The following is a 13649-nucleotide window of genomic DNA, read 5'->3' on the forward strand; positions in this document are numbered from 1 at the left end:
AACAGGACAGATGCTATGTTCAGAGAAGGCAACACAGAACACAATGGAAAAAAGCAGACCAAGGAGGTACTAAGGAAACAGGGATATGGAGTTTCTTGCCAGGGAGACAGGCAAATAGCATGCAGCATTGTGTAGATTATATTCTTTTTAATCAGAAATTCTACATTCCATTGATTCATTAACAGTAAGAAATAACACAAACAGCAATAGTATGGAACTCATTTCGAAGAATTCACAATTAAACACAGTAGGTGGGCTGTGCTATTTAGTTATCACTGCCACTTTGTCATTGGTACCTGTCATCATCTTGATAGACATCATGGCAACTCTTAATACTATCAAAATTATCAAACTAATCTAAAGTAGTATTCCTCTGGGATTTCATTCTCCCCTTTAGTATTATTTATCTCCAACATATCAATCTGTAACTTCCAGAATAAAACAGCCACCTTATTCTCATTTACTACCCAGTCATTAAAACCTTTTTTTCCAGCTCATTTTCTATTAACAGGAGCGTATAAAACTGGAGATGTGAGAAATGATGAAGTATCATTAATTAAAAGACATAGGTGTATATATTCACATCCTTTAACTACTCTCCCACTCATGCAATCTCAGGATGCAGTCAGATGGTGCTGCAGAGATGAGCTAAGGGCTACCTTAGGGTATAGCCTTGCTCCTGCTAAATCCCTGCCACACACTCCTGCCACTGTCTTGTATTTGCTCTCATTCCTGCTAGACCCTACAGTGAGACTGCTTAGGGAGATTAAATAGAAGAATGGCCCTTCCAAAAGAACTAAATCATATTTTAAAAAATGATAAAGGCATTTTTCACATTTTAAAAGCAAAACCCACTAGAAAATATATGAGAATAAGAACTGGGACCACCTCCTGAGAAGCAACAAGCCATGAGATCAAGCCAGCTATGTCATAAAATTCTGCCCTGAATCTTGTGATGATGTGCCAAAATGATGTGGCAATTTCCTTAGAAACAACACTGGGAAAACAGAGACCTGGAGAAAATTACCTCTGCAACCTATCAGAACTTGTCTTTGCAGTCTTCACTAGTGATCAGGTAAGGTTAGCAGAATTCCTCCCAGATATTACTTCACATTTGTCTCCCACAACTTTCAAAGCATGCTCAGTATTTTCATTATTTTCAAATACAAGTAGGAAAACTGACAGGCAGACAGCCTTTTAGACAGTGAAAAGGCAACCCTGCTGCCCCTTTTAACATCTAGGATTCATTAAACCACCTCTCTTGCTCACTGTCCAAAGTAAACAATTTCACACCTTCTCAAAACAACACACTTAACTGGGTCAAGGATTTCACTTACCTTATCATCTTATGTCCATTCTGTCAACTGCCTCATTAGTTTCTATTAAGGACAAAACTGACTATAAAATTCCTATTTTCTAACTTACAAGCCATTCTCCTTCCTAAACTAATGCACTCTCTCTTTCTCTCTCTCATCCAAAAATCTTCAGAGAAAGGACAGAAGTCCTGAAGCCTCTCTAATTATCACACAAAGCTACTTCACTCTAGGCAAATCACCAGCAGCTGATGGACAGTTTTCCAGTTTATGGAAATTCAGCATTTTAATGTTACATAATGTCTTCTAATAAATTTCTGATTGTATATGTAAGGTAGGCAAAAGAAAAATGAGTCCAAATTGTTTTTTAAAAGTCTGTATATTATAAAAAATACAAATGAGCCAAATATTACAAAAAATGCTAATATAATGTATCATTCTGCCTTTTCTAAAACAGCACACATCATCATTACCAAAATAAATACATTTATAAAAATGGCCACTTATGAGAAATAGAGAAGGTTAGAAATTATTTAATGCTTTAATGCATCATTAAGAACACATAATACTGATGAATATAAAGTAACTGATGACTTAATTGGCTTCACTGGGGATAATGCTGATGATGCCACATAGAGAACAACAGAGTACAATAACATTATTTTCTCAAGTTCTTCAGTTATATTTAGATGCAATAAATGTTCTAAATATAACACATCTTAAAGAGTCAATTAACATAAAATCTGCCACTCTGATTTCAGTCCGTTTATTTAATACAGAGTTTTATCCCTGGCTGGAGTTCAGGCTGAGTTCATAACTCAAGCAAGTGCTAAGCTTGGGAACATTTCTGCAAAGAAAGATCAGTAGATGGTATTGGGATGATGCTCTTATTTGAGATACACATTTCAAGAAACTAATTCTTACGAGGAAAAGTAACTCTCAATTGTCAAACAGTCACTTACATGAAAAGCTCAAAGTTTGATGATCAAACCCCAAGAATATCTAATTAGATCTACTCTGTAGTGATATTGATGTCACAGACGACTAAAACGCCAAACAGACCATGGTGGCCTAATGAAACCAGGCTCTCCCAAAATTTTCCTTTGAAGAAACCTGACAGAGGCAAATTCATTGCAGGTTTAGTCACCTTTGATTATTCTACCAATGAGTAACTAATTCCACATTGAGGGAAACACTTCTTTTAATCACTATCATAAAAGACAGTTCAGTGTAAACACGGTTTATATTATATCTCTCTTATTGAAAAGGACTTACATTTGTAGTTTACAAAAACCACTTACAGTCCCACTAAAGCCCTACGGTGCAAACACTCAAGGGACTATTACCACAGCCCCTCAATTTCTCTTTTTGACTCCCACCATCTTTTAACCTCCACCCTAAACAAAAGTTACCTGTTATAGAGAAGCTAGTGGACTAAAGATACTTCATAATGCTGACGTTTATTAGTGCTGAAAAGTAGAAGATCAAAGAGTTCGGAGAGAGATGAAGGATTTAAATTATTAATTAGTGTTGTCACTGGAACTCAGGGATCCTGTTCTTCACAGGACTCGAGGCAGTCTCATACGAACAATGTGGCAGCCCTCACTTGAACAGAAGCAGATGAGCAGCATCAGAGCATTTACCTCCAGGTCCCTCGTCCCTACCTCCCAGCCTACATCATTCAGTTCAAACTCCACAGCTGCTCATTTAAGCACAGGGGCTGCACTTGACCTACACCTGCTGGAAGCAAATCACCTGGGACTGGCAGCAGGGAGAGCGATGCGCAGCACCGGTCCTCCTCCATATACCTCACATCTCTTTGGGCCCCACTGATGTTCACATCAGGAAATTATTTTCATCTCAAGAGAACTTGAAGACAAACATAGTGGTATCGCTTCTAAGTAAAGTGGCCTCTTACAACTCTGGACACCAACAGTCACAGGAGATCTTCTAAGAGATGCCATTCCACGGCTAACTGGAAAAAACATTGGTGCATAATAGCATTTAGTTAGCAAATGACTTCAGCATTTGCTCTACCATTCCAATCATGCATATATGTGTCAGTGCCATTAAATTACTATCCAATAACTTTTAGCACTTGTATCCAATATAACTATGTTCTAGCCCAGTTTTCTACCACATTTTCCTGTGAAGTCCTGGGTAAGTAATATAAGAGATTTTCTTTCCTCAGTTTCATCCCCTGCTACGAGAGATAATAATGCCAAGTCACCCCTGTACACTGCTTTGCAGGTTGAAGCACAGCATATACAGTGTAATGTTATTTTTATATATACAGCTATAGAGGAAAAATCTCCCAATATTTCTTTTAAACACTGAGAAATTCACTCCGTAAGTGATCAATATAGTCAATGATTCATCTTCTAGTTAGAATCTTAGTAACTTACTTTAGTACTTACACTACCTTAATAATTTTTTCCACCATTTGGCATTTTAGTTCAACATCTAGTTATTAGTTTTGCATCTAGTTCAACTTGAAGTTATTGTTTCTATTAAAGATTTACAATGCTAGAGATTTTTTTAAAAGCGTCGGTGTACACACTATAAACTCATGTTATGACTTTAGAATGTATAGTAAAAAGCAGCCTACAAAAATCAGTTAAGCACATCAGTTAAAAAAAATGGGGGGGGGGTAGAGAAGAAAAAATTGGGAAGCTCTAGTAGGTAACTATAAATTGCCTTTTCATAATCCATGAATATATACTCCTTTTCCAGCCATGTGGTATCCTCAGATGAAAAGAGTTTCATTTCTAGATGAACACTGATTTCACACAATTTGCAAGAAATAAAAGAAAAGGTTCAGAATGTTTAGGTCACTAAGACAACATGAATTAGAGCAATTTTGAAATATTCAGTCTAATAAACTGGCCAAAACATGGAGAAAATATTATCTGTGAACTGGACTGTTGCACACGAAACGTATCAGGGAGCATGTGAACACAACACCTCACATGGGCTGGGGGAATGACTGAAGAGTGACAGCCTGGCAGACAAAACCATGGCAAGTTCTTCAGGCCATCCAAAGCTTATGGCACTTCCAACAGATTGCACATAAAACAAAAGACAAGACAATGAAAGAGTCATGGAGGTTTCATGACAAGTAAAAGAAATCCTGCAAGTTAAAAAAAAAGTCAGAACAGCAATTAGTCCTGTCAGTCATCCTCAGTGAAGGTTTCAGCATCATAAATATAAAAATCAAAATACTTCAGTCATCCTTTTTCTTGTGAGCAGCCATCCACAAACATATATATGAAATATGATGGTCAGCTATATATTCATAATGCATACTACAATACATCATGCCAACAACAAACACACGTAGTTCCCACTGATCATTCAAATATTCCCCGCTGCCCCAAGAATAACACAGCATGGAAACTACAGCCGGTGCAGAGCATGGTGGCTGTCCTCCTGAGCACAATTTCTCTCTAAGATCCGCACTTTATACCATGAACTCCCTATTGATTTTCAGGTGAATTGGAAAAGGTACTGCCTTTGATGCAGAAAATGCAAAATGCCCTGGCTACCTGAAAAAAATACCTTTTATCTTTGGGTACATGCTGGAATCACCCTGAACACAAAAAAATGCAGATTTCAAACAGAAATGGGAGTGGTACCTTAACTGAAGGGCTGCCCTACCCCTGCAGCCTTTGAGCTCTCGTTGACGGCATCAGCTTCTACTGTGCTCTGCTCCATGCTCTACCCATTTCTCATATTAATAGTTAAAAGGCATAGGGACCGGAATTTATTAGGACAAGCATTTTATTAGAAATAAATTGAAATTATGTCATTTTGTGGTAGGCAAAAATGTGTTGATTGAGTTCTCTGTTACAAATTCTACATATTTTTGCAATACTTTGAGCACATGCAACTTAGTAAAGGTGCTAAAAAAAGTAAAGGTACACTAAAAATCACATGGACAAGGAAGAAGCAGATTGAGATCGCAGCAGTGCAGAAGCAGGGGAGATACCATTGGCTTGCCTCTCAAAATACAGACGCATACTGTGCAAGCAGCAGTCACAGATCACATTGCTTTAACCGAGGTAATCTTTTTTAATTCTTTGCCTTGAAGGGCAATTGAACACAGTGGGAGGAGAGGACAGAAACCATGCCAACTTGTAATATTGCCAAAAGCACAGGTTTTTCCCTTAAGTGCAATATGCAGAGTTCCAAGTGAGGCGATGCAAGGCCTCCACGCTGCTTTGTAAGGGGTTCTGGTTGGCAGCAGCTCCCTTGTGCTGTCACCAGCTTCATCTCCAGACTCTCGTAACTCACATCAACATTTATGTGCCACGGATCAAGCCAGATCGCATTGCTGTACATTCAGATAAATTCATAATCAACCCCAAGAGGGAAGGTCAATGGCAGCAGGAAGATATACATGTCAATACATAGACACACAGCACTTCTTCAGCTCAACCACAAAATGAAATGATACAGGAATTCAGAAGGCACCTATTGCTTTGCACCTATTGTATGGCAAATGTTCAAGGTGTTAGCCAAACACAGAGGCAATGGAACTTGCATCATTTTTTAGTGTTATCAGTAAATTACTAGGCCTACTTCTCCAAAATCTTACATTAAAAAAAAAAAAAAAACAAAACAGAAATCACTTCAAAGTGATCTGAATTTCATGCAGTAAGCAGCCTCTTGGGATTTTATACCAGACAGTAACATGTGAGAATCTAACCTGAATGAAAGTAGAAAATGAACATGCCAAGATGAGTTTCATTACGCACGCCTGATGTGCAACACGTGAAATCAAATAGATTTCCCTATTGATGCAACCATCAGCCAGACACAAATGGCTGCTTGACTATTTTTCCAATAAACAAAAAAGCCCAGCCTAAGAGAATACTGCTTCACTTTCAATAACACAGTCCTGTTCACTCTGCTGCTTTCTCACCCTAGGAAATAATTTTTATCTGACTACAAAAAGAGAAATCCATCATCCAGTAAGAGGAATTAGCCTACTTCATTTCACTTTCCTGAAATACTACCACAAATACTCAAATAGATGGAAAAGTAATGGCTTTGATAGGAAGGCAAGGGCTTGGTACCACTGATCCTGCTCAAAGTTGTAAAAAGCCAGGCTTGCCCTGAAAGCAAGTTACTGCACACATTACTTCAAATTTTAAGAAAGGAATGGCTGATTTTGTGTCTTTGGAGGTAAGTATTCATCTTTTGATCTTTCCAGGTAGTAAGCTAAGATCAAGAATTTTTTATTCTATCATCATGATCAGCAGGAGAGATAATTTTAAAAGCTGAAATATATCTTAGTAAATGCATTAAAAAAAAACCCAAACGCTGCTACTTGCCACATGCAGCTGGTGATAAACATCAAGCACAATAATTCTGATTACAAAGCATGATTCAAAACAGCTCAATCTGATCTTAAATTCTCCACCTTCAACTACAGTTAAGGACACGTCAGAAATATTTTGGCAAAATGAGAAAGCCAAGCATTAGAGTTGATTGAGAATTAGGGATTTTCAAACATTTTGACCAAAACACACTTGTTGTGCAAGTATTACCAGCTTTTCCAAATATACATCATGTCTGCGTTCTGCGGTGTGCCATGAGCACTTAATCCTTCAGCAGTCAAACTGGGCACATGCCAAAACAGCCCTCTTCTGATCTGTGTGGTTAATTTTTCTTCCCACTGAGCCTGTAGCCAGGGGAACACTGTGATGCATATCACAGTCTCACCCTACGTACCTACATCAGGTGCTAGAAAAAAATTCTGTATCTATTCCTGTATCATTTTAGATAAAGGTATAAACAGTCAGAGCCAATCTGCCAGAAAAGCAGCAGCGCAGTTAGGCTCTCATGGAATGGCCTGAGCCAATGTTGGTCCATCCATTTGCCCCCCACCCTCCATCTATCTTCCCCAAGAGTACATTGTAGCAGTGATGCTCTTTGTTCTTTGGCAATACCACCTAGGCCAGAGATTCCTCAGTTTCTCGTGGGGACAGAAGAGGTAAAAGGGCTACATTACTCAACCAACAGCTCCTTTTGAAATAGACGATGGCCCCTGTAGTGCTTCCCCTGTTCTTAAAGTACAACCTCCTCCTGCTGTGAAATAATTCAACTGGTTTTTTAGATTGGATATTAGGAAAAATTTCTTTACTGAAAGGGTCGTCAGGCATTGGAACAGGCTGCCCAGGGAAGTGGTTGAGTCACCATCCCTGGATGTATTCAAAAAGCATGTAGACAAGGCACTTCAGGACATGGTTTAGTGGGCATGGTTGATGGTTGGACTCGATGATCTTGAAGGTCTTTTCCAACCTAAATGATTCTATAAGTCTGGACTGGAGGTCCTGAATCTGAATGGTGCTGTGTAATATGGGAATTATTCAATTCTCAGTGGGAACAAAAAGTAAACCAAACAAAATTAAGCAGGTGAAGGAATATTACTATAACATTAGGAATATTCTCTGCATATGCATTCTTATCCACACTCCAGTTACACACACTTTTTTTAAAATACATTTTAAAGACCTTCCAAAAGATGTTATGAAGCAGCAGAATAAAGTTATATATAATTGTTATAATTCACACTACTTATCCAGAGCTTGCTATTTATAATGGAGAATGCAGAGAGCCCAGTAATTTCAATTTATTAATCAACTACCATTAAAATCATTGAAGTATTTCTTACAGCTCTGCAGTCAGCTCTACTAAAACAAACGAGTATTTCTAACCAATCTATGTTTCACAACACATTCACAAATCACCATTGAATGAAATAGCTTCAGGGAAGCGCTTTGCTTTGTTTTTAACTTTCACTCTGTTCCACTGATTGATGGGACATCTAGCAACCCCATTGCCTTAGTTCAATCTTATTGAAAACCAAGGCATATGGGATAACTCTCACCAGATATGCGCTATGATTTTACTAAAGGGTTTTAGTAATAAGGCGCAAGCTGAAATCTATACCGTTTTCTAATATTACATAGACCCCAATAAAAATCTTACATGTCTATAATGTCTGGAACTTATGCTGATGCGTAACTGAACCACTAACAATACAACTTAACTGCATCTTCTTGAAGAAAGCTGCCAGTGAAAGACAATACATGCACTGGCATAGCAGAAGTATAAATATTTCTTCTACATTTAGAACATGTTTTTATTCATATCAGCTGTCATTATGCTCATCAATCTCAAAGCTACTGAGAGATGATGTCACCCCTCTGATTTATTACAAATATTCAGTGAAAAAAATAATTTTCAGTACCTATGTAACTTAATAACCCTGGAAAATGTTAACACATAATTCCTTGTTTCAGTAGTTATTCTGTCCCATGACTGTCATGATATTCTCTCTGCTGAGAATGGTAGAGTTGCCTCATCTATCATTCACTAGACAAAGTTTTTAAATAAAGATATTGCACATACCAAATCCCCCTCTCAGAACTGCTTTATTATTATTGAAAATTTAATTATAAAAACTTGATTAAACATATGAACTTGCACAAGACACTCTGCTTGACAAAAGATAACTCTCAACTGAAGCACAAGCTCAAGAAGTATATTTTAAGTGTGTTTACTGAGTTATTTTATACAATACAGAAGCACTTAGGGAATTGAGGATAAAAAAGTTGCAACAAAACATTAAAGTGGCTGAAAACCAATATTTGACATGTATATAGTAGATTATTTTGAGGTGGAATAGTTGCAATGATTGTAAATAATCTCTTGTAAACAAACTAAACTTACAGTAGTCCAAAATTCCATTAATTCCCTTCATGTTATTTTATTCAAGCTTTTTAATAATTACAAACAAAAGGCTAACAATTTATTGTGTATATTCAGCATTGCTCTCAGAACATCAGAAAAATCTACTTGACAGTATATTGTGCTTTTACCCCTAAAAATTAATTTGATATGGATATTGAGAAAGTAGTACAACATTAAAGTACAAACAAAACATGAGATTAACAAGATGGGATCTCATCTTGTGAAGGTAGTATGTTACCCATGCAATATGGTCTCAGCCTCTTTCACTAGAGCACATGGCAGTAGCACTTTGCATTCATTCAGAGATCTATGTACAAGTGCAGCAACATCAGTTAATACTTTCTGCTCATCTTCATTTACACGCAAAATTAAATGAAAAAACCACCACTTACTTGCTTTTCCCTTTGTATACTGTAGCATAGGACCCTTCCCCTAGTTTTTCCAGTTTTTCATATGAGTCTGCTTTTCCAAACTTGGGGCTTGTAGGCTAAACAAAACAAAAGAAGGTGACATTTCAGCATGTATTGCACTCGCAACATTAACTGCTTTGATTCAGCCTTTAGAGATCAAACATCATTATCAAAACTCATAGACCTGCATGTTTTCAGCTGCCAACAATAAAAAAAAAATTAATACCAGAGCTAATGAAACAATCTAATAGGCTACTCAAACAAAACATCATTCAGCACCCCAGATGGTGGTTGCTGATATCAACCGTACACTTACATCATTCGAACTATCAAAAGGATTGTGTTCTTAATCAAAGCGGTGTTTCTGTTTTATTTTTCACATATACCACTTTATACAGGGAAAAATATCATTAACAACTTTGTTAAGAGATCTAAACAACAATCTTAATCTGCCCTACAAAATCAGATTAAAAGAGCTGTTTAACTTTCTAGGTTTTTTTTACTTTTAGACTAAAGCCAACCCCAAAACATTGCTCTAAGTAGTCAATGTCCCAGTACATCAACCATTGCTCAGATAGTAGTCAAAATACTACAGGAAAGCATCTTTAATGAGAGTATCTTGATTCTGAATTATGTTTAGTCTTCAGATTGTGGATAAATCACACCATACTTTTAATGGCATGTATATGCAGCATAGTTGAATAGCCTTAATATTTGCAGCCTAAGTGAGGAGTCTAAAACTGAACCAAGCCAAGCAATGATTCTTGCCCAAAGGGCCAGATAGCTCAGCTGGCCTTTGCAACAGACTGGTACTTGCCCCACTTTTACACAGTCCTAACAGAGAACACCACAACGCAGCAAAAACAGAAATTCACCTGACATGAAAAGTTTCCAATGAAGTTCTTCGAAAACGTTTCAGTTTTTCTGAAGTGCATCCCATTTTCCCAAATTTCCCCATTTTCCAGTTGTCTGGAAGGAAAGGGCTTTTTATTTTTCCCCCAAGACCAGAAGGACACTGCAAAAAATGGACCTGCAGCTGCCCTCAGCATTCTCTACATATATTTTTGACTGCAGTGCCAAGATGTCCTGTACCTAAACCAACCAAAAGAATATAGAGCAGAAACTTTGGAGGGTCAGCACTGATGCTGAAATCACATACAGGGACTGATTTGTTGGTACTCTGGTTATAACACTACAAAGAAAAGCAGCCAAGCAAATCCAGCGTGTTTAGTGTTGAATTCAACTGGGAGACTCTAAGCCATGCGCAGCTGCACAGTGTACACTCACATTTAGGATCTTACGCCTGATTTACAAAAAGTACTCAAGTTTCAGTTTTGTGAAAGGAAACAAACGCTACAGTACAGGACACATCTGTGTGTAAATTCCTTTAAAACCATGGTTGAAATTTTTAAATCAACTGAGCCTAAAAATTACTCCTATTTAAACAGACAAGAGTGTCCCAGGTAAGATGACTTGGTAACTCATACCTCTCCACTACACCCAATTAACCATTAGCCAGAAAATGCAAAAATTCTCTTTACCCAACTATTCTACATTTGTCCTAAGCCAAAATTCTGGCACTTTGGCATGTACACTCTTTTTTTTGAGACTAACATCCCAGCTTTCTATTGAATGGTATCAGGATCTACACATGTATTTCATCTCCCTCCATAACACAGAACAACCTATTATTTTGCTATCCAATTCCTAAATATTAATAGACTGATGAAAATTTGTCATATGGGAACTCTCAGATCTTTTTCCTGTTACATTATTTGGAACGCTTCATTATAGATAAGGCAGTAATATTCTCAGTTCCCAATCTCTGCTTAAAAACGCATTCTGCCTGGTTAGGGATGAATTTTTTGGTTTTTTTTAATCACAGTTTGATTACAGATGTCAGCAACAGAGGCGACTAAAATATTTATTCAAGTAGCCTTCTCATTTAAGTATCCAATTATGGACTAACCCATCATTATAAAACTATAGGAAAAAAAGTGTTTAGATAAGTTTAAGTGACTCCCACATAATGAAGAGGGATAGCAAAGTATTTCCCAAACTGCAGGCTGCAGTGAACACACAGCGAGTAGCTTTGTTTGGAGTGGAAATGCTGCCCTAGTTAACAGTGAATGGTTCACTGTTGGTTTCCTCATAGCGAGGAAGAAAGAGGACAGGGTTTATACATGTGTTTCACATCCATTCTTATTTTCACACTGAGATTTACTTTTATTTTATGCCGCTGGAAACCATAACATAAAGGTCACAACAACTTGTAATGCCTTAGGATCTTGATAGGAAACAGGACGCCTTTAATCCCTTACCACACAGTAAATCATCAACAGTAATTATTCCTACAACCTCAAGCTCATTACTCCATACTCCAGCTGCCAGAAGCACAGATTTAAGGTCATGACTTTTGACACATTCTCCTCCTGGAAGCTGCTGCATCCTCACCAAGAACAGGCAAATCGCTAAAAGCTTGCATTGGCGGGACCAGGAGGAGAGCTCACTCCTGATCGTACAAAAGAGGTGCTGGTTTCGACTGCCTTGTCCTCGGGGGCAACCCCACACAGTGCCCCAGGGCTCAGCTCTGCAGCAGCAAGGCTGACCTGCCACCCTCCCCAAGCAGCCTGAATCACTTGTCCAGTGCCTGCTCACGTTGGGTAAGAGCAGACCCAGAAACAACCAGAAAACAACTAGAAACCCAACCCGTTAGCCACCACCTGTCCTGTATGCAGTAAAACCATACTGGTTAAAACCAAACGTGGCTGATATCCTTCTCTTTCCAGATTACAGCACCTCCGCAGTGGAGCTCAGCTCTATTCCAACTAGATCACTAGATGGGATTGCTCGTGTTCTCACACTATTAGATCTCCCTTTGTGAAAATGGACATTATTTTTCCTCGCATTTGTAATCTTAAAAGACTTACAATTTTTGAAGGTATCTGGTGTAGGAAAGCACTTCAGAGGATTTTACCAAAAAAAATTTAAATAAATTCTGAGGCAGCAGAAGACTTTGCAAACTAATTTGCATGATATTTCTTAACAAAACACCAAGACAGATCTCATTCAGCACATTAATTACTTTAGAAAACAATGGAACATTACCATTTCCACAACGTTTTCTCCATATTTTTTAAAAAAATGAAGCCTCACACATTAATTCAAACTTAAAATTACAAATTGCTTATAAAGGTAAGAAGTTCAGACACTTCTTACCTTTCCTTTTATTTCTGCATTATAAAGGAGGTGAAGACTGACTGAGATAATGCAAAAATATGAAACTTTCCAAAACTTAAGTTTTAAGCTTAAAGGGATCTAAATAAAGGGCTATGGAAGGGATCTAAATAACTTGAAATTCCATGTGACTGCTGAAAATTATAACCACTCCAGCCTACTTTACTTTATTATTGCAGTCCCCCTTTCATATAGTTATTTTTCCAGTTTCATGGCCATGAATTTTATTATTCAGATTTCTCCACATTAGTTCATCTTTTTCAACCATTTCTGTTAAAAAAATATGCCTTCTTACAACAAGATTATGGTACCAATTTTTTATTTTTTTTAGCAAATGCTAATATTAAAATCAAATATATAAAATTCATTTTTAAGTATAATTACTTCTTTTAAAGTATTTTATTCCTTCCAGTAAAATATACGGGAATACATATACACAGAGATTTGTGTTTGTTGAGTCACAAGAGTCCCATATTCTGCTTAGGGTATGGTTGACTGAAATACATGTAGCGAGTGAGACATACCCAGAACATGTCAGATGTACAGTGCTTGCATCAGCCACTGACATATCTCACAAGCAGCAGACTCGCAAGAAGTTCCCCTATGTTTTAGAAAGCTGGTGCAATCCTCCAATTTGACCCAGACAAGATTTCTCAATAGAAGAGAGTACTAATTTTAGCTGGTTTTCAGCTAATTTTAGCTGAATGCACGTATTTTGATAAATGTTTGTTCAGAGCTACTTTGTGAAGATCTAACATTACCATACTTCTACCACTATTAATTTTCCTTTCTTCTTACTCCTCCTTACACAGACATAGCATCATAGAAACACTGACATAGAATAATTTAGGTTGGAGAAGACCTTTAAGATCTTCAAGTCCAACCATAAACCTAGCGCTGCCAAGTCCACTGCTAAACCATATCCCTA

The 13649-nt window shown here is 37.5% G+C and overlaps 1 protein-coding gene across 5 annotated transcripts in view; it reads right to left on the reverse strand.

Moving 5' to 3' along the window:
- CDK14 (cyclin dependent kinase 14) overlaps positions 1-13649 on the reverse strand; it is a 330724-nt gene that overhangs the window by 218734 nt on the left and 98341 nt on the right. For all 5 annotated transcript variants that reach the window (XM_052802555.1, XM_052802583.1, XM_052802574.1 and 2 more), the window contains one exon: positions 9467-9561. In XM_052802555.1, the coding sequence (XP_052658515.1) occupies positions 9467-9561 (95 nt within the window). The remainder of the gene's footprint in view (positions 1-9466; positions 9562-13649) is intronic.

Source organism: Harpia harpyja, chromosome 1 (assembly GCF_026419915.1).
Source record: "Harpia harpyja isolate bHarHar1 chromosome 1, bHarHar1 primary haplotype, whole genome shotgun sequence".
Lineage (NCBI taxonomy): Eukaryota > Metazoa > Chordata > Aves > Accipitriformes > Accipitridae > Harpia > Harpia harpyja.